The sequence below is a fragment of the Podarcis tiliguerta genome (genome assembly GCF_965153285.1).
Source record: "Podarcis tiliguerta genome assembly, chromosome: 14".
Lineage (NCBI taxonomy): Eukaryota > Metazoa > Chordata > Lepidosauria > Squamata > Lacertidae > Podarcis > Podarcis tiliguerta.
In genome coordinates, this window is record NC_139547.1 from 18885785 (window position 1) to 18913303 (window position 27519).

The 27519-nt window shown below is 46.6% G+C and overlaps 1 protein-coding gene across 1 annotated transcript; it reads left to right on the forward strand.

The window, feature by feature from the left end:
• Positions 1–406: 406 nt before the first annotated feature.
• Positions 407–26174, forward strand: HAPLN3 (hyaluronan and proteoglycan link protein 3). Its single transcript, XM_083412241.1, has 5 exons — positions 407–525; positions 12941–13089; positions 15043–15411; positions 20944–21246; positions 24553–26174. The coding sequence occupies exons 2-5, from the start codon at positions 12969–12971 to the stop codon at positions 24831–24833; spliced, it is 1074 nt and encodes a 357-aa protein (XP_083268367.1). The 5' UTR covers positions 407–525; positions 12941–12968; the 3' UTR covers positions 24834–26174.
• Positions 26175–27519: the final 1345 nt, after the last annotated feature.

Below are 27519 nucleotides of genomic sequence, written 5' to 3' on the forward strand. Positions count from 1 at the left end.
GGGGATTCGAATTGCCGACCTTCTGATCGGCAAGCCCTAGGCCCTGTGGTTTAGACCACAGCGCCACCCACTTGTCATTGGCCATTCTAGCTGGGGCTGATGGGAGCAGCACCCAAAGGACCACCATTTCCCACGCCTGTTTCCAAGCTCGTATTGGTGTTCACTCCAGAAAACCTCGACAACAATATGTAAAACGAAACGAGTAGCAGGCGATTACATATGCAGGATGCGCCAGTCTTTCTAGACGGGTCTGGGTATCCTCTCTTGGTTATCTCCATCATTTCTGCAGCCTGCTTTGAGGCACGGGGGACTGGAAGAGGCGTGCTTGCTCCTTTAAGAGGCTGTCCTTAAAGCCCAGAGGCTCGGCCCGCGACTGCTCCCCTTTCGTCCCCCTCCCTCCCTTTTACACATTTCATTAAACTTTCAGCTCAACTTCCTCACTCACTCTGCAGTGAGCGATCAAGCCAGCAGCGTCTGCCTTTCCTCGCCTCTCCCTCGACCAGGAGATTGGTTTGGCTCTCATCTGTAAGTTTCGGGATTCCTGGAATGAGGAACTCAGGACTGGGGGGTGTTGGGGAGGGGGAAAAAAGGAGAGATTTTCTTTCTCTCCTCTGGGACGCTGCTTTGCGTCCTAGAGGATGGAGCGCTTGGAAGAGGCAGCACTTGGGCGGGGGGGGGGGAGCAAGTGTGCAGAAGCTTTTAAATGCACGGCTGTAGGAAGTTCGCCCTTTTGCCAACATGTCCTGGAGGCATGTTGACAACGAAAGGATTTCTTTCTTTTTTGGGGAGGGGGGTGCGAGGGAGGAACTGTCGGGACAGGCGTAAAATCCAGGGGGTTGGTCAGTCCCACTCAGAGTAGACCCATCGAAAGGAATGGACCTTAGTGAGCCATGTCCGTTCACTTCAGAGGGTCTACTCTGAGTAGGATGCAAACTTGGAGCATGCCATCAATGCTGTCGTGATGATTGGGAGGTGAGCTCTGGGCATAGCGAAATGTAAAAGAGGAATTATTCCAGCCGCTTCCTCAGAGCTAAAAGAAGCATTTTCTGTGATTGTTGGTCAGGCGATGCAGTGCACATTCTGGACGGACGGACTTGCAAGCTCGTCCAGGTCTCTGCCAAAGTACCATCCCATTGATTGAGTTTAATACGGTTTACTCCCAGGTAGGTGCGCACAGGACTGCAGCCTTAAGGACTAACTGGTTCTTAACTGGTTCTTGATTTTAAGCACAAACTGATTTCAATACTGTTGATGTGATGTGAGCTCGGATGAGGAAGCAAAGTGGAAAAGTCCATTTTTACCTTTGCATCATTTTTACGGGCTCATTTTTACCTTTGCATCAAGAACTGGTTTAAACTGCAATCCTATCTCACCCATACCTGGGAGGAGAGCCCATTGAACTCAGTGGGGCTTACTTCTGAGTAGACATGGAGAGGCTTGTGCTGTTAAACACAACCCTGTCCATACCTCCTGCTTTATGGGATTGTGAACCCCTTGAGTCTTCTTTAATTCTCCTCTGACTGTTGCTGTCCACATATTCTTCTAAATCCAAAAGTTTGCCATGCTTTTAAAATCGGAATTGGAGAGCTACGTTGATTGCATAGGGTATCTCCAGTTTTAGGGAGCAGAAAATTTGGGACAGCAGGAGTTGGAGGAGAACCCCACGTGGATGAGGGGTAGTCAAAGGAAACACAAGGGGTTCACTATCTATATTAAGGCCAAGGGACGCGGGTGGCGCTGTGGGTTAAACCACAGAGCCTAGGACTTGCAGATCAGAAGGTTGGTGGTTTGAATCCCCACGACGGGGTGAGTTCCCATTGCTCGGTCCCTGCTCCAGCCAACCTAGCAGTTCGAAAGCACGTCAAAGTGCAAGTAGATAAATAGGTACCACTCTGGCGAGAAGGTAAACGGCGTTTCTGTGCGCTGCTCTGGTTCACCAGAAGCGGCTTAGTCATGCTGGCCACATGGCCCGGAAGCTGTATGCCAGCTCCCTCGGCCAATAAAGCGAGATGAGCGCCGCAACCCCAGAGTCGGCCACGACTGGACCTAATGGTCCCTTTATGGATGGGCCCAATTTTGCATGTGAAATTGCCAAAACAGCTGGTAATGTTGAAGGGATGAAGACATGTAAAATCAGAGGGAGCTACAAAGTGCATCTTTGAAAGGAAAGGAGGAATGCAACAGGCATGATTAAAGGTACTGTTAATGAGATCCCTTTACAATTTCAACAAATATGTCCTGGGTAATCAAGAAAGACTTGTAACTTGCCAAACTGCAATATTTCATCACAAAGCATATACTAAACTAACAGAGTTCATCACAGCTGATTTGCTATGAAATTCTTTGGATTATACCACCAGTCAGCTCAGATGAACTCTGCTAGTTTAGTATGTGCATTGTGATATGATTTTTAAGCAAACACATGACCTGATGCCCTAGAAAAGGATGATCTCTCTCCTGGGATTCTATGTGAGGAGGACTGTGCACATATGCTTAACTGTGAAGTCAAACGGGGACTTTTTCCCATGTAGGTATGCAAAGGTTTCCATCCCTACTCCTTCTTGCTAGATGAGACCTGAAATTCTGGTCTATGTGTAAAGCCACTCCTGGAATCTACTGCCTCCCATAAATGGTTCATGGGGACTTTGAGCAGTTGGGAGATACCTTCTTTTGTAGAACATATCCGTGAATATTACTAAGTCTCCTTCCATTTCCCCGAGACTTAAAAAGACTCTGATTATAAATGGATTCTTATTGCCCATTGAAATGTGTATAAAGTGGGATAGAAGTATATTAATTTTAAATAAGCAAATATATGTATTGGCTAGAATGTTGTGCTTGCTTTTGGTCCCAAATTCTTTCCTGCATTGACACCCTTAATTTTTAAAAAGTGGAATTGGAGGGGAGTGACTCTCAGAAACAGAGATTTGCTTTGCATACAGGAGGACTGAGGTTGAATCCCCAACATCTGCAGGTAGGGCAGGGAATGTCCTCTCCCTGAAAGCCTGGAGAGCTGCTGCCAGTCAGTGCAGACAGAATGGAGCTAGGTGAATGAATGGCCCAACATGTATTTTAATTGTATTTATTTATTGCAAGTAAATCCCACCTTTCCTCCAAGGAGCTCAAGGGGGTGCATATGGTTTCCCCCTCCTCATTTAATCCCCACAACAACCCTGTGGGGTAGGTTAGGCTGAGAGACAGTGGCTGGCCCAAGGTCACCCAGTGTGCTCCATGACTGCGTGGGAATTTGAACCTAGGTTTCCCATGTCCTAGTCCAGCACTCTAACAGTTACCCTTTGTTCCTAAGCCAACCTTTCTCAACCTGTGGGTCCCCAGATGTTGTTGAACTACGACTCCCATCACCCCTAGCTAACAAGGCCAGAGCTCAGGGATGATGGGAGTTGTGTTGTTGTTGTTGTTGTTTAGTCATTTAGTCAAACTCATGCTGGTAGCTTCGAGAACACTGTCCCACCATCTCGTCCTCTGTCGTCCCCTTCTCCTTGTGCCCTCCATCTTTCCCAACATCAGGGTCTTTTCCAGGGAGTTTTCTCTTCTCATGAGGTGGCCAAAGTATTGGAGTCTCAGCTTCAGGATCTGTCCATCCAGTGAGCACTCAGGGCTGATTTCCTTAAGAATGGATAGGTTTGATCTTCTTGCAGTCCATGGGACTCTCAAGAGTCTCCTCCAGCACCATAATTCAAAAGCATCAATTCTTTGGCGACCAGCCTTCTTTATGGTCCAGCTCTCACTTCCATACATCACTACTGGGAAAATCACAGCTTTAACTATACGGACCTTTGTTGATAAGGTGATGTATGGGAGTTGTAGTCCAACAACATCTGGGGACCCACTGGTTGAGAACCGCTGTCAAGACCTAAGCACATGAAAATCTCATTGGGATGTAGTCCCTTTCAACCTTTTCCAGACGATTAACCCAAACATGCATCTGGAAACACTGTTCCAAAAGTTTGTATGCTACTGGCAGTAGAGCTGCTGTTTCGACTCACCTTGGGTCAGGTTGCGACTGAGTAGGGTCACGCTCCCACAGCGGAAGACCAATGGAGGACTTCTTCCATAGTAACACTTTATATTGCCATTGTTATTTAATATATTGCTTTCCATATGTTGTCATTCTCTCTCCAATATCTTACCTTCCCCAACCCAGTGTAGAAGTATGCAAGCTACTTTGTCCTTTCTGCATCTGACGGCATAGATTCCTAGGTGAGCTTACTTCCAGGGAAATGGTTTTGATGACATCTCATAGGCTGCAGTGCAGACTCGGAAAGATGCTCCTTTGAAATTGCATGGGGCTTATTTCTGAGTAACCTTCCTTTGGCTTGGCCTGTGAAATACGGAAGCCTTGAGACGATCTCTCAGTCTGTCTCAACGATAGGAAAGATGCAATGACTAACATCCACCTGACATGGATTTCAGCAGCTGAGATTTGAGCATATGTTGTACTTTCCTGCCGGTATCATTGCGGGCTTAAAACGCTTGACTTGGTTTGGACTATATCCAGCCAAGGGATGGGGTAGGAGTTTGGTTCCATTTGCATTCAGAGGCAAACTTGCTTAATTTGAACTTCCTGAAACAATGCGTGACAATTATTTGCACTTCTTTGCAGTGCAGTTCCTCAGCCAAGAGTGACAAATATTCCCTACTGGTGAAGATAACATACCTGCATTGCAGGGATTTGGACTAGATGATGCTTGTGGTCCCTTTCCAGCCCTACAAGTCTGTGGTAGAATGCATTACGGTTGGGAAGGTTGCTTGCAAAAACCTGTCCTTTAGGCAAACTTGCATGAAAAAATAATGTACAGTGGTGCCCCGCAAGACGAATGCCTCGCAAGACGGAAAACCCGCTAGACGAAAGGGTTTTCCGTTTTGGAGGTGCTTCGCAGGACGAATTTGCTATGGGCTTGCTTTGCAAGACGAAAATGCCTTGCGATTCCTGGGGTTTTTTTTTCACTCCCCACCCCCTTTTTCTAAGGCAGTAAGCTGCTAATGGCCTTTTAGCAGCTAATCCGCTAATCCCTTAAGCCTTTAATAGCCGCTAATAGCCGCTAAACCGCTAATAGCGCTAATCCGCTAATGGGCTTGCTTCGCAAGACGAAAAAACCGCTAGACGAAGAGACTCACGGAATGGATTCTTTTCGTCTTGCGAGGCACCACTGTATGTTAGGAGAAATTTCCAGTAAAGTGACAATGACTGTTCATGGGGACTGATGTGAAGATTCAGATTTAATATCAGAATAATGGGAAACTGAACAAGCCCAAAATTTATGGATTTGCCCTTCCCAAATGCAGCACATCTAATTCAGGGCAAATGCCACCCCTCCCATTTAATTCTTCTTCCTTTTCAGTGATAATGGAAGATATGGCGGAACAAAAACTCGGTCTCCCTATCTGAAGTACAGCCCAAGAAGAATCAGCACAGATTCACACTGTGCAACTCACCCCTGTAGATGCTGCCCTTACAGGATAAAAAAACCACACACAGCGAATTCATCCAAGTTTTTGGATGGTTGTGTTTTAAAGGCACACCACAGCACACACCAAAAAATTATAATTGTTGATCTGGGCACAGAAGGTTTTTTGGGAAGGTCAGCATTACACTGAGATTTATGTAATCTGGTCTAATGGAGCAAGTATCATAACGGCTCAGTTTAGATGAGGGGGGCAGATTGTAAAGGAAATCCCCAGCTTGTTTAGGTAGGGGAAGGGGCTGGAAGAACAGTCAGCATTTTATGCAGGAAGAGGCTGTAAGGAGACCCATGTAAGCTTGGCAGAGAGATAGGGTCCTGGGGCAGTTTCCTGTAACAGGAGTTTTCCTTTCCCCCTATAAGCGAGTTTTTCTGGTGGGAATTAGGAAGCTCAAGAGAGAGATGAAAGAGAAGCCAGTGAAGAACAAAGAGGGGGCATTGTAAGAAGTGTTGGATTGAGTGAAGGGATAAATGATTCAATTGACAGCATATATAAACATCAAAATTACTCTGCCGGGTCAGGATAAGGTCTGTGTAATCTGACAGTGGCTAGCCCCATATGGTTCCAGCAACTGTTCAAGCAGGGCATCTTTGGATCTAAGGTATAGATTCTGTATATGCAGGTTCCACGTTTCACTTAAGTTACCCTCGAGCAATAGGCATGCAGCTTCCTGGGCAAGATACGGCTTCTTATTTTGTAGCATGCCTCACTGGGTGCTTCTCACAGAAACACCTCTTCCCTGGTCTCTTTGGTGTCTGCCCCTTCAAAAAATGCAGAGCAAATTTGGCTCGGGGCAGAGTTAGGGTTGGACTGAGGACTCAGCTACATTAGTAAGAACAACAACATTTTGAATGCGTTATAAACATGCAACACCAGATGGCGACAGAGAGGGGAAAAAATTCTATGTGATTTTTACATAGAGTTTTTTTCTTATGTTATAACAATTTAATTTCTGACTTAGTCATACCTCATGCTACGTTTGCTTCATTTTCTGTTATTTCAAGTTACATCCCACGGCGACCTGGAAGTACCGGAAAGGGTAACTTCCGGGTTTCGCTGCTTGCACATGCACAGAAGTGCTAAATCACGCTTCACACATGCACACAAGCGCCAAATCGTGCCGCGCACCTGTGCGGATACGGCGCTTCAGGTTGCACTCTTTTCATGTTGCAAACGGGCCTCCGGAATGGAGGTACCACTGTATTTATAGCGTCCCCGTCCCCCCCGCTGTGTGTAGATCCACCCTAGGACTGGGGAACCTGGTTCAGAGCTTTGCTCAGCCAGGAAGCTTGCTGCATACCCTTGGATCAGTCAGTTTAACCAACCTTGCAAGGTTGTTGTAATAATAAATGGAAATGAGAAGACTCTTAAGTTGCTCAGAGGTAAAGTGGGATATACAGTGGTGCCCCGCAAGACGAATGCCTCGCAAGACGGAAAACCCGCAAGACGAAAGGGTTTTCCATTTTCAGAGGTGCTTCGCAGGACGAATTTCTCAATGGGCTTGCTTTGCAAGACGAAAATGTCTTGCGATTCTTGAGGGTTTTTTTCGCTCCCCAACCCCTTTTTCTAAAGCTCTAAGCTGCTAATAGCCTTTTAGCAACTAATCCACTAATCCCTTAAGCCTTTAATAGCCGCTAATAGCCGCTAAACCGCTAAGAGCGCTAATCCCCTAATCCGCTAATGGGGTTGCTTCGCAAGACGAAAAAACCGCAAGACGAAGAGACTCGCGGAACGGATTCTTTTCGTCTTGCGAGGCACCACTGTAAATGTAAGAAATTAATAAAGACAGAAGGCTGGGGGAAATGCCAAAAGGCAAACTCAGGGGAATGCAAGAAAACAGAACAATTTCTGTCAGTGGTGCTCAACGTTGTGTTGTAGACGACACTCGGGTTATACAAAAGGTGATACATAAAAACTGAGTGGTGCTTCCTGCTGGCCAGGAGACTTCTTGATAACCTTGAGCCAGAGTGCAGGGGTTCAAGTTGCCACAATGCTCACTGAATTTAGTAGTCATTTCACACTGTGTTTCAAAATCACCCACCCTATTCTTTTAAGACAAGTCCCTGCTAATCCTCTAAATATGGAGGTTCGACTTGGAAACCCAATGCAGGCAGGATGCGGCTTCTGTTTTTGTAGTGTACGCTTGTGCACCAGTGGGCTACAGGATGACTGCTGGTGTGGATGTGAGAAATAGATAAATTGAGGCTCCTGTGAGCAGGGAGCACAGATCCATCCACACACCAGGCATGCCAACTGCACCTTACTGTGAATTGCTTGTCTGGTCTTTCCCTGTTGCTTTCAGTCTGTCTCCACCAGAAGCAGGGAGCAATCCGGCTTCATTTCTTCATCCAGTGGACCAATGTGTAAAGGCTCAGGAGTGCCTTTTCTATCCCCGGAGGAGGCTGCCTGTTGTCTCTCTGCATGATCCCCTTTTCTGAACGTGAAATTGTAGAGTTGAGACCTTGAAGGTAATCGAGACCAGCCTCTGCCAGTACCGGTAAACTGCTGCATCCCTGATAGGTGGCCATCTCATTCCCTGCTTCAGAACCTTTGCATGCTCGGAACACAATCCTGCATCGATTTACTAAGGAGTAAGCTCCTACTTCACTCAATGGGGCGTACTTCTGAGCAGGCATGCCCAGGGATATGTTGTTAAGCAGCAGTGTCATTGAACTTGATGACACTTACTTCTGAGTAGTCATGCATTACGACATTGCTGTTGTGCAGAAATACAGAGTGGTACTCAACTATGTTCTACTTAGACTAGACCGAACGGGTTGCATTCCACTAAGTCCTATTCAAAGTAGACTCATTAATGAATCAAAGTTAGTCATGTCTATTAACTTCAGTGGGTGTTCTGAGTAGGACCAGCACTGAATACCACATATTGAAATTAATGGCGCTAACTTAGCCATGGTCATTAAATTCATTGGGTATTCTCTGTGTTAAACTGAGTTGAATGCTACCCACAGAGCGGCATGTTTTTCTGAATGCATCAGCCGGGCTGCCACTATTGCAAGTGCCACACAATGTTCGGTCTACATTTGTAAGGAATCAATGTCTTACCTGCCCTCTGGAACTCCCTGCCTTTTGACATCAAACAGCTACCTTCCCTGTACTCCTTTCAACACATGCTAAAAATGCTTTTATTTAGGCAAGATTATCCAGGCATATATTTTAATCTGTAATTACAGATTACAGGTTGTTTTTAATTATTTTTTGATTCACACACACACACACACACACACACTTGCATTTTAATTGTTTTAATTGTTTTAATGTTGTATTTTAATCTTGTTTTTAAGTCGTATTCATTCAACTCATTTTTATTATTGGTTGTTAACCGCCCTGAGCCTGGCCTTGGCTGGGGAGGGCGGGGTATAAATAAAAATTATTATTATTATTATTATTATTATTATTAATTTATTTACTTCGACTTCCAGCAATCATTTTAATGCCTATTTTACGTTTTTTGAAAACCGCTCAGAGGTTTCCTTTACAGTTCTGCAGTACTCTGATTTTGTTAGATAAAAATAAATTACTGGTTCTCATTTTTCCACACCCTGAAAAGAAACCACTTTTGGCATATCAGTGGAAAAGAGCCACCAGTTTTAATTCAAAATCTTTTTTTTTGACCTGCCTGGGTACGCCTGCCTTAACTCCATTAACTCTGTGTTAAATGGACAGTTGTTAACAACTACTAGGAGCAGCAACAAAATGCTGCAGTGTGGAGTGTTTCTGCACAGGATGCCACCTACCCAAGCCCTCCTCTAGCATGCACTATTCCATTTACCCTCCCTCCCAGTCCCCCTCCCCATCCAACAGACGATCAGCATTCTGTGGCTACTTTGCATGTTCAGCTCTTATTCAGGCATTTCACTTCTTAGTGTATGTCCCAACAAAATAGTTTTTTTGCACTTCTGCAAACCTTGGGTTTTCCCCAAACCTACCAACAACCATCCGGTAGTGATGTATGGAAGTAAGAGCTGGACCATAAAGAAGGCTGATCGCCGAAGAATTGATGCTTTTGAATTATGGTGCTGGAGGAGACTCTTGAGAGTCCCATGGATGGCAAGAAGATCAAACCTATCCATTCTGAAGGAAATCAGCCCAGAGTGCTCACTGGAAGGACAGATCTTGAAGCTGAGACTCCAGTACTTTGGCCACCTCATGAGAAGAGCAGACTCCCTGGAAAAGACCCTGATGTTGGGAAAGATCAAGGAGATCAAGGAGAAGGGACGACAGAGGATGAGATGGTTGGACAGTGTTCTCGAAGCTACCAGCATGAGTTTGACCAAACCGCGGGAGGCAGTGGAAGACAGGAGTGTCTGGCGTGCTCTGGTCCATGGGGTCTCGAAGAGTCGGACACAACTAAACGACTAAACAACAACAACAACCAACCATCTCCTTGTCTGCAGTGCTATTCCATTGACATATTACCTGCCTGGACCTCTGGATATTGGAAACGGAGGGAATGATTTGCTTAAATCTTTTGCCTGGTCTTCAAAATGTGATGGGTATGAGCTTGCTAGACTACGCTTTCATAGTGAGTAATTCAACAGGACTGCCTTCCAGAAATAAGTGGTGGAGAGAGAGACAGAGAGAGAGAGAGAGAGAGAGAGAGAGAGAGAGAGAGGGAGAAGATCAAACCTCAATTAGAGCACGACAAAGTGGAACATGCAAACAAAATATTTGCTTTAAACTGATTGCATTTTTAGATTGCTGTAGCCTGCCCAGGGACCTTGTGTTGAAGGGAGCATAAGCAATCAAATAATTAACGGCAGTATAAAAAAAATGCGGCGTGGAGTGTTCTGAAGGAGTCAACTCCATTCCGTTTCCCCTCCCCAGTTTTCCATCCCTCTCTCACCCTTGGAAGTTTGTGGTCACTGAGCATGCTCAGACATCATTGAGCTATTTGGTTTTTTTTTTAATTACTCCCATAGAATTTTTCATTCTCAATATTGTTTTGTTGTTGTTGGCATCTGTCTGTCTTGGGAAACGATGGCAGATAAACGGTTTGACTTTGGGAGTAAAGTCATACGGTTTGAAGAATTATAGTGCCTGCTGAGTCTTTTGAGATGGATGTGGGAGAGACATGTTTTGTTGCAGCTGGGGCACATAAAGGAATCCGGTTTTGCTGCTATGGGTGCACAATGGTGTTTCTTCTCTCTGATGTTTTGACTTCTGCTAGGCATGGAGGGGCGGGGAGTCCCCTGAGCACCCTGATACTGCCTCCTAATTTCCCGGTAGTTCCCTTTGTGGTGTAGTGGTTAGAGTGTCAGACTAGGACCTGAGAGACCAGGGTTCGGATCCCTACTCTGCCATGAACCTCACTGGGTGACCTTGGGCCAGTCACCATCTCTTGGTCTAAGCTACCTCACAGGGTTGTTGTGGAGATGAAATGGGGAAGAGGAGAACCATGGGCACCACCTAGAAGCTCCTTGAAGAACCAGGTGGGGTATAAATGCAATACAATGGTACCTCTGGTTACGTACTTAATTCGTTCCGGAGGTCTGTCCTTAACCTGAAACTGTTCTTAACCTGAAGCACCACTTTAGCTAATGGGGCCTCCCACTGCTGCCGCTGCACTGCCAGAGCACGGTTTCTGTTCTCATCCTGAAGCAAAGTTCTTAACCCGAGGTATTATTTCTGGGTTAGCGGAGTCTGTAACCTGAAGCGTATGTAACCTGAACCGTATGTAACTTGAGGTACCACTGTAAAAGATAAATACATAGCAATCATAACTCACGACCTGAGTGTGCTATCTTGCTGTGTGTGTTAATGACTGAAGGGTTTAGCGTCTCTTCAAAATGTGTGTGGCTGAGACAGCAGCCTTAGATGCGATGAGTTGGGAGCTTGAAAGCTGTTTCAAGATTATAATTCAAGATTATAATTTGGGAGACAATTTGATTTATTTTATTTTATTTTATTATTTGATTGTGATTTGATATGTTAATTGGATGTTTTTTATTGGTAAATTAATAAACGCCCTAACAAAAAAGAAAGAAAGCTGTTTAATACTGAATCAGACTAAAGGCCCATGTAGCTCTGTTTTGGTGCTACAACTTCCATCATCCCTAGCTAACAGGACCAGTGGTCAGGGATGATGGGAATTGTAGTCCCAAAACAGCTGGAGGGCCAAGTTTGGCCATGCCAGGACACTGGCTGGCAGCAGCTCTCCAGGTTTTCAGGCAGGGAGTCATATCCCAGCCCTACCTGGAGATGCCAGGATCTCTCTCACTCGCAAAGCAGATGTTCTGCCACATCTGACCCACATCTGACCCTTTCTTTGAAAGCTTGAGTGTGTGGATTATCTGGTATGTGTGGCAATGATGGGAGAGGACTGGAAGAGGGGGGAGTTGCAAGGCCCCCTCCTTTTCCAAGCAGCAGCAGTGATGGTTTCAAATAGGTTGTAAATTTTTGTCTAAGCAGGGGGCCAAGAAGTCAAATTCCAGAGCTCAGGAGCAAGCAGGGAACTTTGTGGGTATCAAGCGCCCTCTGTTGGCCAGAGGGGAGCTTGCACAGACTTCTGTGATTCAGTCCAACCGTGCGCAAGGTTAATAATAATAATAATAATAATAATAATAATAATAATAATAATAATAATAATAATTATTATTATTTATTATTTGTACCCCGCCCATCTGGCTGGGTTTCCCCAGCCACTCTGGGCGGCTTCCATAGAAACAAAAAATACAGATATCACAGATTAAAAACTTCCCTGAACAGGGCTGCCTTAAGATGTCTTCTGAATGTCAGGTAGTTATTTATCGCTTTGACATCTGCTGGGAGGGCGTTCCACAGGGCGGGCGCCACTACCGAGAAGGCCCTCTGCCTGGTTCCCTGTAGCTTTGCTTCTCGCAATGAGGGAACCGCCAGGAGGCCCTCGGAGCTGGACCTCAGTGTCCGGGCAGAACGATGGGGGTGGAGACGCTCCTTCAGGTTAAGCGTGTTTACTCCAAAGTAAGCTCTGCTGGTAACAACAGCAGCGAGAATATTGGTAGCCAGTTACTGGAAAGGAAATAATATCCCAACGAAAAGGGAATGGTCAAGTAAGTTATGTGAGTATCTGGAGTCAGCAAAATTGATGGATTTAATAAGGCACAAATCCAAACTACAGTATAGAAACAATGGGAATGCTTGAATATTTACACCAGCTGGGCTCAAATACGAAAGTTTGGTTGTGCTTAGACTAACCTTGTGAAGAATATAGAGAACACAAAGATTTGATGGACTATGAAAGAACTCAAGGAAATTTCACTAATTATTTCTAAATTGTGAGTTATATGTACAAATTTGTATGTGCAAAATTTATGCAAGTGTTGTCTTTTTAAAATTTATTTCTCTCTCTCTACCTCTCTCTCTGTTTGTGTGTGTAAGTTGCCTCCCTCACATACAACAGTCTCTGTGCATTAACCAGTTTGCTAATTCCCCACTCCCCTCCTTTGACGGACAGGCTTCTGTTCCAGAATCTCCCGCAAGTGATGCTTTTCCTGCTGGTTGTGATGCTGCTGCAGGCGAGCAGCTGCTACTGCGGCCTCCCTTTCTACAATGGTTTCTACTATGACCGGTTCATGAGTGACAAAGGAGAGGCTGACGATGAAGGTAAGAAGTGGGAAGGGGGAAAAACAAAGCAAAACAGCACCTGAAAAGGGAGAATGTGAAGGAACTGGGCTGGGCTGGAAGGCTGTGGCAGACCCAGGCGATGTCAGGACCTAGAATAGCTCAGGTGGTCTGCAATGTACTTGGAGTCGAGTGTGGATTTTATGTTCTTTATTCAGCTCATAGTGGTGAGGAGGAATGAAAGTTCCCCCAAAATATCTGCTTTATATACATTATTTACGCAATGGGTCGCATGTGATTGGCTAATTCTGGGATTCTCCTGTAGGCCAATCAGGTTGTGGATTCACTTCCACCTGGAGCTGGATTGGGTGGCTCCTGCAGACCAATCACACTGCTGCATTGTTCTAGGACCAATCAGCCTGCTGCATTCTGAATCCTATTGTTCTAGGACCAATCAGACTGCTGCATTCTGAATCCTATTGTTCTAGGACCAATCAGACTGCTGCTTTTTGGATCCTATTCAACTCAGTACATAACATGGTCAAAGCACGAGACTCTTAATCTCAGCGTCATGGCTTTGAGCCCTATATTGGGCAAAAGATTCCTGCGTTCAGGGGGGTTGAATCCCAGCCGCTTCCAACTCTACAATTCTATGATTCTGCTCATACCTGTAGAGGCAATGTGTCTCTGATTGCCCGCTGCTGTGAAGGCTCCTTGACATAGACATCTAGTTGGCCACAGTGAGGATGCTGGACTAAGTGGGCTGTTAGACTGACCCAGCAGGAGTGTTCTTACTTTTACAGATGTGGAAAGCAGGCCATGAGAACCTAATCCCAAAGGAGGCTGCTCCATTGGGGCAAATGGGGCCCTGTCCCAGCTGCCTCATTCTGCCCTCAGCCAATGCCCATCTTCATGCCCTCTTATTTATAACCAGTCCAGGGCATGTCCCTGGCTGTCAGTTTCCCTTTCTTAAGTTTCGGTGTTGCTTTTGTAGCACTCAGCAGGGAGGGCAAAACCAGAATGGGTTGACTCTGCTTGGCATTGCCTCTGGCGCCACCTACTGTTGGCTTCCCTCCCTCCTGCCCTACCAGTCTTAATCGGCACCTTGGATGTTTGGGTTGTGAATGCCGTTGCTCATGTGGCATTCTAGTTTAGAATAATAAAAAAGTGGGTAAGGCGAGGGGAGACATGAATTTTACTATCTAATGAGATCATTGATCCATAAAATGAAAGCAATAACCAATGTACTGTACTATAAAATAAATAAGACAGTATTGTAGATGATAAAAATTAAAATTATTATTTTTTCTTACCTGCACTGATGGTAGTCATTGTTTGGCTGGGGGGCTTTTATCCATTTCTGCAGTCACACAATCAGTCAATCAGTAGCTGAACTGGGCTCCACAAAGTCACAAAAACAAATTACAGTCATATCTCGGGTTGAATGTGCTTCGGGATGAGCGCGTTCGAGTTGCGCTCTGCGGCAACCCGGAAGTAATGGAGCGCGTTACTTCTGGGTTTCGCCGCTTGCGCATGCACAGACGCTCAAAATGACGTCACGCGCATGTGCAGAAGCGGCGGAAAGTAATGTGTGCGTGTGCAGACATGCCATCGCTAGTTACGTTTGCTTCTAGATGTGAACGGGGCTCCGGAACGGATCCCGTTCGCATCTAGAGATACCACTGTAATTGAAAACACCTCAAAAGCAAAAACGCAAAATAAATAGCAAAATCAAAAGTGCCAAACTTAATCTGTTCCAGAAGTCTGTTTGACTTCCAAAATGTTCGAAAACCAAGGCGCAGCTTCTGATTGGTGCAGGTGCCCCGGAAACAATAGCCGACAGCCGAATCTGACGTTTGGCTTCCAAAAAATGTTTGAAAACTGGAACACTTACTACCGGGTGTTCAGTGTTTGAGAACCAAGGAGTTTGAGTACCAAGACGTTTGAGAACCAAGGTACCACTGTATTTCATACCCTGTTTTTCAACCCCTGCAGTTCAGTTCCGTGCTGTAAGGCTGATGGTTGAGACTTCCCCGGATGCCGTCTATGCCTACCGTGGCGCCAGCGCCGTGCTGCCCTGCCGCTATCATTATGTGCCCAAGCTGGACATCCCGCGGAAGATCCGCGTCAAGTGGTCCAAGCTGCGGGAGGACAACACCAAAGATCAGGATGTGCTGGTGGCGTCTGGGTCGAAGCAGCGGAGCTTTGGGGGGTTCCGGGGGCGCACGACCCTGCAGCAGGCGCCTGACCAGGAAGCGTCCCTGGTGATCGATGACTTGCGCCTGCATGACGCTGGCAAGTACCGCTGCGAGGTCATCGATGGCCTGGAAGATGAGAGCGCGATTGTGGAGCTAGCGCTCCAAGGTGAGTGGGACGGTGCATTCAGTGGCCATTTTAAAAATCATAATCCAACTTCAAACTAAATTCTGAGATATTCTGGATCGCGGTGGGGCCGAAGCTGAGTCCTGGGGACAAATCCAGCCCTCCAAGCCTCTCTATCTAGCCCTCAGTACTCTCCCCAGGCCATGCTGCTGCCTCGCTCTGCATTACAGCTTCCAAGAGTGTTCTTGAATCCTGCCTTCTGCTTGCCTGTATGTAGGATAGACGCAGGTGGCGCTGTGGGTTAAACTACAGAGCCTAGGACTTGCCGATCAGAAGGTCGGCGGTCCGAATCCCCATGACAGGGTGAGCTCCCATTGCTCGGTCCCTGCTCCTGCCAACCTAGCACTTCGAAAGCACATCAAAGTGCAAGTAGATAAATAGGCACCTCTCTGGCGGGAAGGTAAACGGTGTTTCCGTGCACTGCTCTGGTTTGCCAGAAGTGGCTTAGTCATGCTGGCCACATGACCCGAAAGCTGTACGCCGGCTCCCTCGGCCAATAAAGTGAGATGAGCGCTGCAACCCCAGAGTTGGCCATGACTGGACCTAATGGTCAGGGGTCCCTTTACCTATGGAGGATAGAAAGATAGTGTGTGCCTCTGTAGGCTGCTCTACAAAGCTAAAATGCATATGCGTTGCTCCACCTACTTTTGCCTCTGGCTCCACCCACCAATGGCATGTGGCCCCTGGTAAGGTTTCCCACAATGGGATGTGGCCCTTAGGCTGACAATGGTTTGTATCAATATCTGGGTGTATGGTTTTACAAAGCTATAGGCAGGAGGGTACAGGAAATATCCACTCGGATCAAAGTGTAATAAAATGTGGGAGCGAAAATTCACATCCCCTCTGCCACAAAGGGTGGATTTCCCCTTCCAGTAGCTATCTTGGCTTTGTAAAGCCAAAATTGTTTCCCAGATTCTTTCTGGGGCACCAATTTGGTTTCCTTACCGTAAGTTCAAACTTTTCCCTTAGGCTAATGTTTTGGGTTCCCAGGTGGGTTTCTGGAGCTACTCTTAAACTAGAATTTGGCTTGAATTCATTGGGGGTGCTGATTGTGGATTTATTCCATCCATTTGTGGCTCTGTTGTTGCTTTGTGCTCACTCCCAGTTCATTCGTCTCCGAGACAATGTTTGATTCTTTCGAATCACCTTGGTGCATAAAGTTAGCTCAGTTGCTCTTTCACCCTCATACCTGCTAAGCAGGGAATTAAAGGGAGCCAAACCAATGGTTAAATCTCTGATCTCCCAGATCTTTAGGGTCCTGCATGAGGACTTGTTCCCCCCAGTCACTGGGAAATCACACCCCTGCTGTAAAGACAGAATGCCATGCCTGGGATGGTTAAGGTAAAGGTAAAGGGACCCCTGACCATTAGGTCCAGTCGTAACCGACTCTGGTGTTGCGGCGCTCATCTTACTTTATTGGCCGAGGGAGCTGGCATACAGCTTCCGGGTCATGTGGCCAGCATGACTAAGCTGCTTCTGGCAAACCAGAGCAGTGCACGGAAATGCCGTTTACCTTCCTGCCGGAGTGGTACCTATTTATCTACTTGCACTTTGACGTGCTTTGAAACTGCTAGGTTGGCAGGAGCAGGGACCAAGCAATGGGAGCTTACCCCGTCGCGGGGATTTGAACCACCGACCTTCTGATTGGCAAGTCCTAGGCTCTGTGGTTTAACCCACAGTGCCACCCGCATCCCTTCCCTCGCGGATGGTTACTCTTCCATAAATACAGGGAAGCTTCCTTTATGGTAAGGCTTAAAGTTCTCCCCTCTAATCTATTCGACGGCAGATATAATAAAACCCCAAAGAACAACAGATGCTGCCCGTTGCCACAATGCTGAAGGGGCATCTATCTTGCATGTACTTTTCTATTGTAGTTTTTCTTAAGGGACTGGGAAAGATCTAATATATCCTATTATTTGCTCCTCTGTGTGTCATCAGATCACTTTGACTTATTGGGGCCCTGAAGCAGTTGCAGAGCAAGTGGCAAAGTTCTTGAATAAAGATATCATCATTAGACCTCTTTAACAGTTGCTTGATGTATACATTCTCTCTCTCTCTGCAATCAGTTTAAAACAGATACAGTGGTGCCCCGCAAGACGAATGCCTCGCAAGACGGAAAACCCTCTAGACGAAAGCGTTTTCCGTTTTGGAGGTGCTTCGCAGGACGAATTTGCTATGGGCTTGCTTCGCAAGACGAAAATGCCTTGCGATTCCTGGGGTGTTTTTTCCCTCCCCCCCTTTTTCCCAAGCCCCTAAGCCGCTTAACAGCTGTTCGCTAAGCCGCTTAACAGCTGAACGCTAAGCCGCTTAACAGCTGAACGCTAAGCCGCTTAACAGCTGATCTAAGCCGCTTATCAGCTGATCTAAGCTGCTAATAGCCTTTTAGCAGCTAATCTGCTAATCCCTTAAGCCTTTAATAGCCGCTAATAGCCATTAACCGCCAATAGCGCTAATAGCGCTAATCCGCTAATGGGCTTGCTTCGCAAGACGAAAAAAACCGCAAGACGAAGAGACTCGCGGAACGGATTATTTTCGTCCCACTTTTTCCTGCTCTAATTGAGATCTGATCTCCCCCCATCCCCCCCTCACACAGTTGTCTAATATTTTAATTTTGTGTTTTAAAGCTTTAAACACACACTAGCTTTCTAAATACCTGGGTGGGCTTAAAAAAATCACTTGCTCTTTTTAACTGTTTGTTTTTTTTGCTATTTTTATTATGATTTGTACATAATCTTGGGACATATATGTGGAAGGTGATTAATAGCTCAGGGAAAAAAAAATCAAATCCCATACTTACACAGCACTATTGTTGTGATGGACGCTCCCCCACTTAACATCCTGATGCTAGACTGCCCAAACAACTTAATATTATGGATGTTTGATGAATCTTCCTAACCATCAGCAGCATGAGATAGAAGCCACATAGCAGATGGCGAACTGAATGTTTCTGGATCACTCTCTCAAATTTTATTTGGAAACATGAATGAACTGTTCGTGAACATAACCAGGATTTTTGTGTTTTTTTGGGTGGGTGGGTGGAGCTAAAGCTTTTCTTAAGGAAATCAAACTTGTTGAGTTATTCTAGGGAAATCACTGGTAAAATTACCCTGTAAATAGGACATTGTGCGGGGCTGGCTTCTGCAAGCTGGGGGGCGGGGAGACCTCAGATAACTGAGTACTTTCAATGCTTTTCAATAATATTTGTGCCCCCCGGCTACACCCATGAAACTGTCCTTTTCCCAATTCCTAATAAACAGGACTCCACCTTTGTGTAGGTAGAATCCTTGGGATTTTCTAAGAAGTCTGGAGGCAGTTATCAGAACTGCCGAGTATATACCTATTTCTGGCCACCAGAGGTCACCAGTAGCCTGTCATTTTTCTCAGGTTTTTTTTTCAATTCTCTCTATCTTCTTTCATCCAAGATGAAAGGCTCTGTGGGAATACATTAAGCATTTTCCCCCTCCCCGTGTGAGGAGCCCATCCTGTGATTATATATTGCTGCGATGCCGGGCTGTATGCTGTTTGACTAAATGGAGTGAAAGATGAGCGTTTTCTCTTTTTAAAACCATCGTACACTGTGGGTTCACAACGAAGCCTACTTTAGCATTGTTATTATAATGATTAATCAACCAACAAATTAGAACAAAGACCTACCTAGTTTTGCATCCCAGATCCCATAACAAGAAGCTATTGGGGAACTCCTCGACATATCCAGGAATCGTCTGTCAAAAATAATGAACAAAAAAATCAGAACATCACTCTGACCACCCCCCACCCCCCGGAGAATAAAACCAAAAAACTCAACAACTTTTGTGTCTGGTTTTTTACTTTTTGAAATATGGCAACCCTACATGAGGGCAAATCCCTCTTTATCCATAAAGCTCACTAGTGGGGTAGGAGAGTTGAAAATAAGGTCAATATATTTCACATTGAGACCCCTCCTGCTCTATATTTTGCTCTAGTAAGTTTAGTTTGGTCAGAATTGAGCATACACTTCCAGTTGTTGTTGTTTAGTTGTTTAGTTGTGTCCGACTCTTTGTGACTCCATGGACCAGAGCACGCCAGGCACTCCTGTCTTCCACTGCCTCCCGCAGTTTGGTCAAACTCATGTTTGTAGCTTCGAGAACACTGTCCAACCATCTCGTCCTCTGTCGTCCCCTTCTCCTTGTGCCCTCCATCTTTCCCAACATCAGGGTCTTTTCCAGGGAGTCTTCTCTTCTCATGAGGTGGCCAAAGTATTGGAGCCTCCGCTTCAGGATCTGTCCTTCCAGTGAGCACTCAGGGCTGATTTCCTTCAGAATGGAGAGGTTTGATCTTCTTGTAGTCCATGGGACTCTCAAGAGTCTCCTCCAGCACCATAATTCAAAAGCATCAATTCTTCGGCGATCAGCCTTCTTTATGGTCCAGCTCTCACGTCCGTACATCACTACCAGGAAAACCATAGCTTTTACTATATGGACCTTTGTTGGCAAGGTCATGTCTCTGCTTTTTAAGATGTTTGATCTTCTTGCAGTCCATGGGACTCTCAAGAGTCTCCTCCGGCACCACACCTCCAGAGCTAACACTAAATACATGACTTCTGGTGAATGAGCCACCATAGAGGGCCATGAAAATTTGTGTCCCAGTTTTTGTTTAGACTTGTCTAAATGTTCTTATGTCACCGGAAGAAAGTGATCAGCAATTCACAAGAAGCCAAAGGCCTTGTGTGCACCTCTCTTGGGGACAGAAACTCAGAGATACAATTCCCAGAGTTTCTTGGCAAGAGGGACTGGTTGTTAAAACTGCTTTGGGGATCGGAGCTCTCAGAAGGCAATAGGGGCCTCCTAACAACTCTCAGCACCCTTAACAAACAACACTTCCCAAGGAATCCATGACTGCTATAAATGTGTAGTTCAGATGCTGCAGGCTTGCAGCTCCCAACATCTCTGTCAGGATGCTGTCAGCAGCCGCCGGCTGGTTGCCCAGGACAGTATAAAGACAAGGGAAAGTTTCTTGCAGTCCTTTTTTATTTCAAACGTTACAGAGAGAGGCTGTAGAAGCCAGCCTCTTGGATAATGGCGTTGTCCCGAATGAAACTCCACCCCCTGCCTCTCCCACTTCCTCATTCGTCACTTCTACGGGTGCTGCAATGTGCTCTTTGAGCTCTTTGCTCTCCTACTTTTAAGGCTCGCCGGGTTCTGGGCGATGGAGGGTCTGGAGTGCTTTCTGATGACAATGTGTTGCTCTGGCTCTCCCATGATTTCCCAGCTTTCCCCCTCATCTGCCTCTGAGCTGTGACTTCCTTCAAACCCCTTTTGTATATCTAGACTGTCTTCCTCTTCCCTGGAAAGGTCAGGATGGAGAGGCGGTCTCCACCATTCCTCCTCTCCCCAGTCCCTGACAACCCGACTGTTGGCCTAGCTGGCTGGGGCTGATGGGAGCTGGAGTCCAGCAACCTCTGAAGGCCATAGGTGCCTCACACCTCAGTAAGTGATCCTTCCTCCTGTACTCACTCAGCAACTTTCTTTTCCCCAGGGGTGGTGTTCCCTTACCAGCCTCAACGTGGGCGTTACAAGCTCAACTTCCATGAGGCCAAGAAGACTTGTGAGGACCAGGATGCCATGATGGCCTCCTTTGAGCAGCTCTTTAAGTCCTGGATGGAGGGCCTTGACTGGTGCAATGCAGGCTGGCTGACAGACGGCACAGCCCAGTACCCCATCACTGTGCCACGGGAGCCCTGTGGAGGCAAGCACATGGCCCCTGGCCTCCGGAACTATGGAGAGCGCCACAAGAACCTCCATCATTTCGACGTCTTCTGTTTCTCTTCTGCTCTGAAAGGTGAGTTGTTCTCTGCCATCGTTCACCAGGCAGGCTACTTTAGAGGAGGGATGGGGAGATAGTGGGCCTGAGCATGTCCTCTCTGGCCTGGCTGTATGTCCCCACTCTGGCGATTTCAGATTGACTACTTCCTCTTTCCATATGAACCTGCCAGGACCCTGAGATCATCTTCTGAGGCCCTCCTTCGTGTGCCCCCTCCTCGAGAGGTCTGGAAGGTGGCATCATGAAAATGGGCCTTCCCTGCTGTGGCTCCCCATCTGTGGAATGCTCTCCCCAAGGAAGTTCGCCTGGCGCCTTCATTATACACCTTTAGCCGCCAGGCAAAAACATTCCTTTTCAACCAGGCCTTTGGTTTCTCTACTCTTTTAAAATGTGTTTTTGTTGTTTTAGTGGGGGGCTATTGGGTTGTTGTTTTTATTTTTATTAGGTATTTTGTGGTTTTATATCTTGACTTTATTCTGTGAACTGCCCTGAGACCCCTGGGCGGTATATAAATTCAATAAATATAAATTCAATTTAATAATAATAATAATAATAATAATAATAATAATACTGTAATGCACCGGGCACGGGACTGCCTTTGAGGACTGCCGTTAGTTCAAACTACAGCCTCTAGGCCAGGCATAGGCAAACTTGGCCCTCCAGATGTTTTGGGACTACTATTCCTATCATCCCTGACCACTGGTCCTGTTAGCTAGGGATCATGGGAGTTGTAGTCCCACAACATCTGGAGGGCTGAGTTTGTCTATGCCTGCTCTAGGCTGCTGATTGGGACTTGATCCATCTAGCTTGGTTCTGTTTACTCTGACCTGCAGCCGCTCTCCTGAGTTACAAGCAACAGACCTTTCTGGCCAAGCTGGAGATGTCCTTGGTGTGGAACTTGGGACCTTTTAGATACAGCTAAACCTCTCATTCAGTTCAACATCACAAACCTTGTTATGCATTCTGCTACTCTTAGAGGTGCCCAGCCTGCAGAATCCCTACCCAAGATAAGTCTTGGTTGGCTCCCTCTCATCTGAGTTTTAAAACCGTCACCTGGCTTTCAGCTGGGGTTGGAATTCATCTCACTCCTGTTGATTGTTTCACCCTGAGCTTCATTTTACGGTAGTTAATGGATTTGGGTAGCTTTCCTTTCGCTTTTGCATTTGATGGGTTTTAATGAAATGCTCTAAATGCAGTATGCTGCTTTGAGTATGCTTTTTATTCGTACTACAAAGAGCAATCATTAAAGGGAAGATGAGTTCTGGAGTCTAAATTCTCCATTTAACTCCCTGTAACTGTTCATGGACTTTGGTACTGAAAAGCACAATCTGTGTTCCCCTAGGCTGTGTTTTCTCCTCTGTGCTGTGGTTGTCTTGATACCCCTGTCCTGTATGGGTTACCAGCATGGCTCTCACAAGCAGACATGTGCTCAAATAGGCTTACCTGACACCTTTAGGGTCTCTCCCCCCCTTGTGTCAGGGACTGGACTGAGGAGGAACGGTGGGTACCATCCCCCCTTTCTCCTGAACCTTCCCGAGAACAGGAGGACAGTATAGATTTAGAACAGCGGTTTGCAGAAGGCCGTAGTTCAGAGGCTGCAGAGGGGAGAAACTGGGAAATTTTGGAAAAGGAACAGCAAGAAGAAGCACAGGGGGAGAGACAGCTGACAGACTCAATGTCTTTGGAAATCATTCCTGATCCTCCCTTTCCCAGGACCAGGTGGGCATTGAGAGTAGTAGAACAGAGAGCTCAGAGGCAGAAAGCTCAGATTAGCTGACGCAGGGGTGACGTATAATAGGAGAGACGGAGGGGGTGGGACTTTACTTGGAGCAACGCCATTATTAGGGAAGACCGCATTCCTTCGTCTCTTCCTGCGAATATTAATAAATTACGTGGTAATAACTTTTAATTGTTTCTCTGCTTCTTGGCAGCTACCGTGGGAGGGATCAGATTCTCCAAAGCTATAATTAGGCTTGAAAGAAGCAGAATCTTCTCTCCACAAGATAATCTCCAAGAAAGAACAACATCCTTCTAAACTCCCCAATTAGGCTAGCAAAAAGCTAAGGCTAAAGGCTAAAGGGTAACTAGGGAGTAGGGAAGGGAAGAAGAGGAGGAGTGAGAGCATATTTTTATTTGTTTGTTTTTATTTATTACATTTATATATCACTTTTCCAAGGATCTCAAGGTGGTGTACATGGTTCCCCTCTTCCCCATTTCATCCTCACAACAGCCCTGTGAGGTAGGTTAGGCTAAGAGATGGTGGCCGGCCCAAGGTCACCCAGTGAGTGGAGATTCGAACCCTGCTCTCCTAGGTCCTAGTCCAACATGCTAACCATTAGGCCACGCTGGCGTATGTCCTTGTGGTGCATGGGGGGCGCTTTGTGTAGTGTGGTGCATGCATGGTTGTAGCACATGTATAGCGCCCACAACATTTTCTCTGGCTTGCAAAAGACTGGTGACTCCTGCTTTGACCATTGTTTAGGGTCTGCAAACCCAAGGTGATAGCCAACGCTAGTCCTAAAGGTAAAGGGACCCCTGACCATTAGGTCCAGCCGTGAACGACTCTGGGGTTGCGGCGCTCATCTTGCTTTATTGCCAAGGGAGCCGGCATACAGCTTCCGGGTCATGTGGCCAGCAGAATTAAGCTGCTTCTGGCAAACCAGAGCAGCACACGGAAACGCTGTTTACCTTCCCGCCGGAGCGGTACCTATTTATCTACTTGCACTTCATGCTTTTGAACTGCTAGGTTAGCAGGAGCAGGGACCGAGCAATGGGAACTCACCCCGTCATGGGGATTCGAACCGCCGACCTTCTGATCGGCAAGCCCTAGGCTCTGTGGTTTAACCCACAGCACCACCCGCGTCCCTATGCTAGTCCTAGATAGCTTTAAAAGAGGACTAAAGAAATTCATGGAGGAGAGGGCTATCGATGGTGACTAGCCATGTGGGATATTCTCTAGCTCCACAGTCGGAAGCAGCGATGCTTCTGAATGCCAGCTGCTGGAACCCACAGGAAGGGAGAGGACTTTGTGCTTGGGGTCATGCTTGTGGCATCAGCTTGGCCATTGCAAGAAGAGGATGCTGGGCTAGATGGCCTGATCCAGCAGCCTTCTTACATAGTCAGATTAGACCCACTGAAATGAATGAACCCAGGGTGGTCATCCTCATTAACTTCAGTTAGTCATTTCTGAGCAGGACTTAGCATTCAGTATAACCCCAAATAAACTAAACAGGAAGAAAAAAGCAGGATATGTATCTGTAAGTGGGTCTCTTTTGGGATTTTCCTGCATTGCTCCATAACGCTTTCTCTGCCCCCTCCCAACAGGAACGGTTTACTATCTGTCCGGCCGCGAGCAGCTCACCTTGGAGGAAGCTAAGCAAGCATGCCAGGACGATGGCGCTGAGATTGCCAAGGTGGGCCAACTTTATTCAGCATGGAAGCTCTCTAATTTGGACCGCTGCGACGCCGGCTGGTTGGCTGATGCTAGTGTGCGCTACCCCATCACTTCGCCCCGGCCCAACTGTGGTCCCCCGGAGCCTGGCATCAGAAGCTTTGGCTTCCCCAAAGTTGGCAAATTTGGAGTCTACTGTTACAAGATGAGCTGAAGGAAGGCCAATGTATGGACACTGTGCACCAATGGACAATATCCTTCTGTTGCCCACCTAGAGTTTATTATTTAAAGGGCCAGTCTTGGGGGGCAGTTTTAACTGTATGTTTTATTTTTTGTGTGTCTCTTGGGCTTTGTTTTTTTGTTTTTTTACATTTTTGTAACGAAAGGGGAGGAATGCTGCACAGCCCCACAGAATAGCCTTGGAGTGGACTTGGTGCTGATTCTAAGATTCTTCCACTTCCATTGCCCGTCTAATCCAGTGGTAAGAGAAACCCTTCCTGAGATTTAGTGTTGTTTTTCTGCCTGGTCATCTGATTTCTGGAACGGGCTCAGGTTGAGATCTATGGATGAGATTGCAGAACTGTCTCGTGCTCAGCTAGGTCTGTACTGTGGTCGCTGCATCTTGCCAAAGGATTCCCAGTCCCGATGGGGGGTTCCCAGTAGTTACTAGAATAAGGTGTCCTCACCCCACAATGGCTTTGCCTCCTAGTAAATCCAGTGTTTACAGATTAGGATGGGGTGGGGAAACTCTCCAGCCTGAGGGCTATATTCAACCCTGGGCAACCTCTTGTCAGTGCCGTGAAGGGCCAAAAGGAAAATATAGCTTTGTACAGTACATCTGTTTCGACATATGCCCCTCTCTGTCGTCATTCCAGAGAAGCAAGAGACGTAATCAGAGTTCAGTGACACATTCCCGCAATGCAAAAACACTTGAGGGCGTGAAACAAGGCTGGGAAGGGGTGTGGCTTACAGAGAGGGGTGTGGCCTGGCAAGAGGGGGTGTGGCCATGAAAGGGACTGACTTTTGAGTAAGCATGCCTAGAATCAGAGCAACATCAGGAGGGTCACAGGAGTCTACCTCTGCAGGTTGGAGATACACACACACACACACACACACACACACACACGACAAGTAGGACCTCTGGCAAGGGGTTCTTCCCCCTGTAGCAAGGTCCTGACCCTGCTGGTCATGCTGGTGCCTACTTTTGTTCAAAGAAAAAAAAGCAGGACACGTGAATCTAGTCTTTCATTTAATAGGGTGGCCTGTAGAGCATACAAGTGGGACCTGCAGCAAAACATTGCAGCGTATCTTCACTTTGTAGGAATGTTCTAGTTCTTGTTGGCTAGCCATGCCCTCCTCCCACATCACAGGCACATAGGGAACTGCCTTTTATACCCTTACATGAAACTACCTTGCCACTATTAAGGAAAGCTCTCTGAGTTGCCATACTTTGGCATCTGCGTGCTCTATTCTTGTGTGTACCTCACCTTTTGGTTTTGCTGTTCAAACTTGGGGGTTTCTCGGACGTTTGCGAATAAAACCCTTAAGAAAACCACCCAAGGATTTTGTGGGATATTGTTGCACTTTGTGTGTGTGGGGGGGGTGGGGGAGTGGCTCCCTGATTTGGAGGATCCGTTCAACAAACACTAAACAATTTTTTTCAGAGTGTGAGTGGAAGCTGCCAGATCTGGAAGTCCTCTTTCTACTGTTAGGGAAAGCTTTCGGAGCCAAAATAACACACACTGGTGAATGTATGCATCTGTGTGTGAAAGGGCGAGGGCGAGAGGGAGAGAACGAACATCTGGGATAGAAAGGGGTTTTTGAAAAGTGAAATGTATCAGGGAATGGGGTGGGGGGAGGAAGAACAGGAAGGAAATAGCGGTGTGGGGGTGTGGATATACATGCACGCGAGAGAGGCTACAAGCCTGGTGGAAGGCGCCCTGAATGAATTGCATTCATGTAGGCGCCAACAATTTAATCAAAAGCCCATGCTTACCTTTGCACAGCATATCAAAGAACTCTCTGCTTAAATATTTAATTAAAATCCAGCTCCCAACTCATGTAATGAATTCTAAAAAGTTTGCCGCGGTTTGTTTGCCTCCTCCTTCTCTGTTAATAATGAAGCAAGCCTGACAGGGACGTGTAAGTAATGAGCTTTGCAAAGACACAATGATGCTTAAGGCAGACAACCCAATGGGCACACTGCTCTTTTTGTTCATTCATGTGGCGCACATGGGCCATTGGACGCTGATGGAAACCCGAAAGAGGCAGTTGAGATAGCTGAGATACACGTTCCCTTTACGGTAAGGTAAAAAAAGGTAAAGGAGCCCTGGACAGTTAAGTCCATTCAAAGGCGACTATGGGGTTGCGGCGCTCATCTTGCTTTCAGGAGCTGGTGTTGTCCAGCATGTGGTCATGTGGCCAGCATGACTAAACTGCTTTTGGTGTGACAGAACACCGTGACAGAAACCACAGTGCACGGAAATGCCATTTACCTTCCCGCTGCAGCAGTACCTATGCAGTACCTACAGTGCAGTACCTACAGTGGTACCTCGGGTAAAGTACTTAATTCGTTCCGGAGGTCCATTCTTATCCTGAAACTGTTCTTAACCTGAAGCACCACTTTAGCTAATGGGGCCTCCCACTGCTGCCATGCCACTGGAGCACAATTTCTGTTCTCATTCTGAAGCAAAGTTCTTAACCCGAGGTACTATTTCTGGGTTAGCTGAGTCTGTAACCTGAAGCGTATGTAACCTGAAGCGTATGTAACCCGAGGTACCACTGTACTTGCACTGGGACACAGATGGTGCTGTGGTCTACACCACTGAGCCTCTTGGGCTTGCTGATCGGAAGGTTGATGGTTCGAATCCCTGTGACGGGGTGAGCTCCTGTTGCTCTGT

What these genes read in the sequence shown, in the direction of transcription:
- HAPLN3 (XM_083412241.1), top strand. Translation starts at nt 12,969, where the DNA reads ATGCTTTTCCTGCTGGTTGTGATGCTGCTGCAGGCGAGCAGCTGCTAC. An exon ending in AGGAGAGGCTGACGATGAAG is followed by an intron (nt 13,090 to 15,042) that starts GTAAGAAGTGGG and finishes CAACCCCTGCAG; the next exon opens with TTCAGTTCCGTGCTGTAAGG. An exon ending in TTTCTCTTCTGCTCTGAAAG is followed by an intron (nt 21,247 to 24,552) that starts GTGAGTTGTTCT and finishes CCCTCCCAACAG; the next exon opens with GAACGGTTTACTATCTGTCC.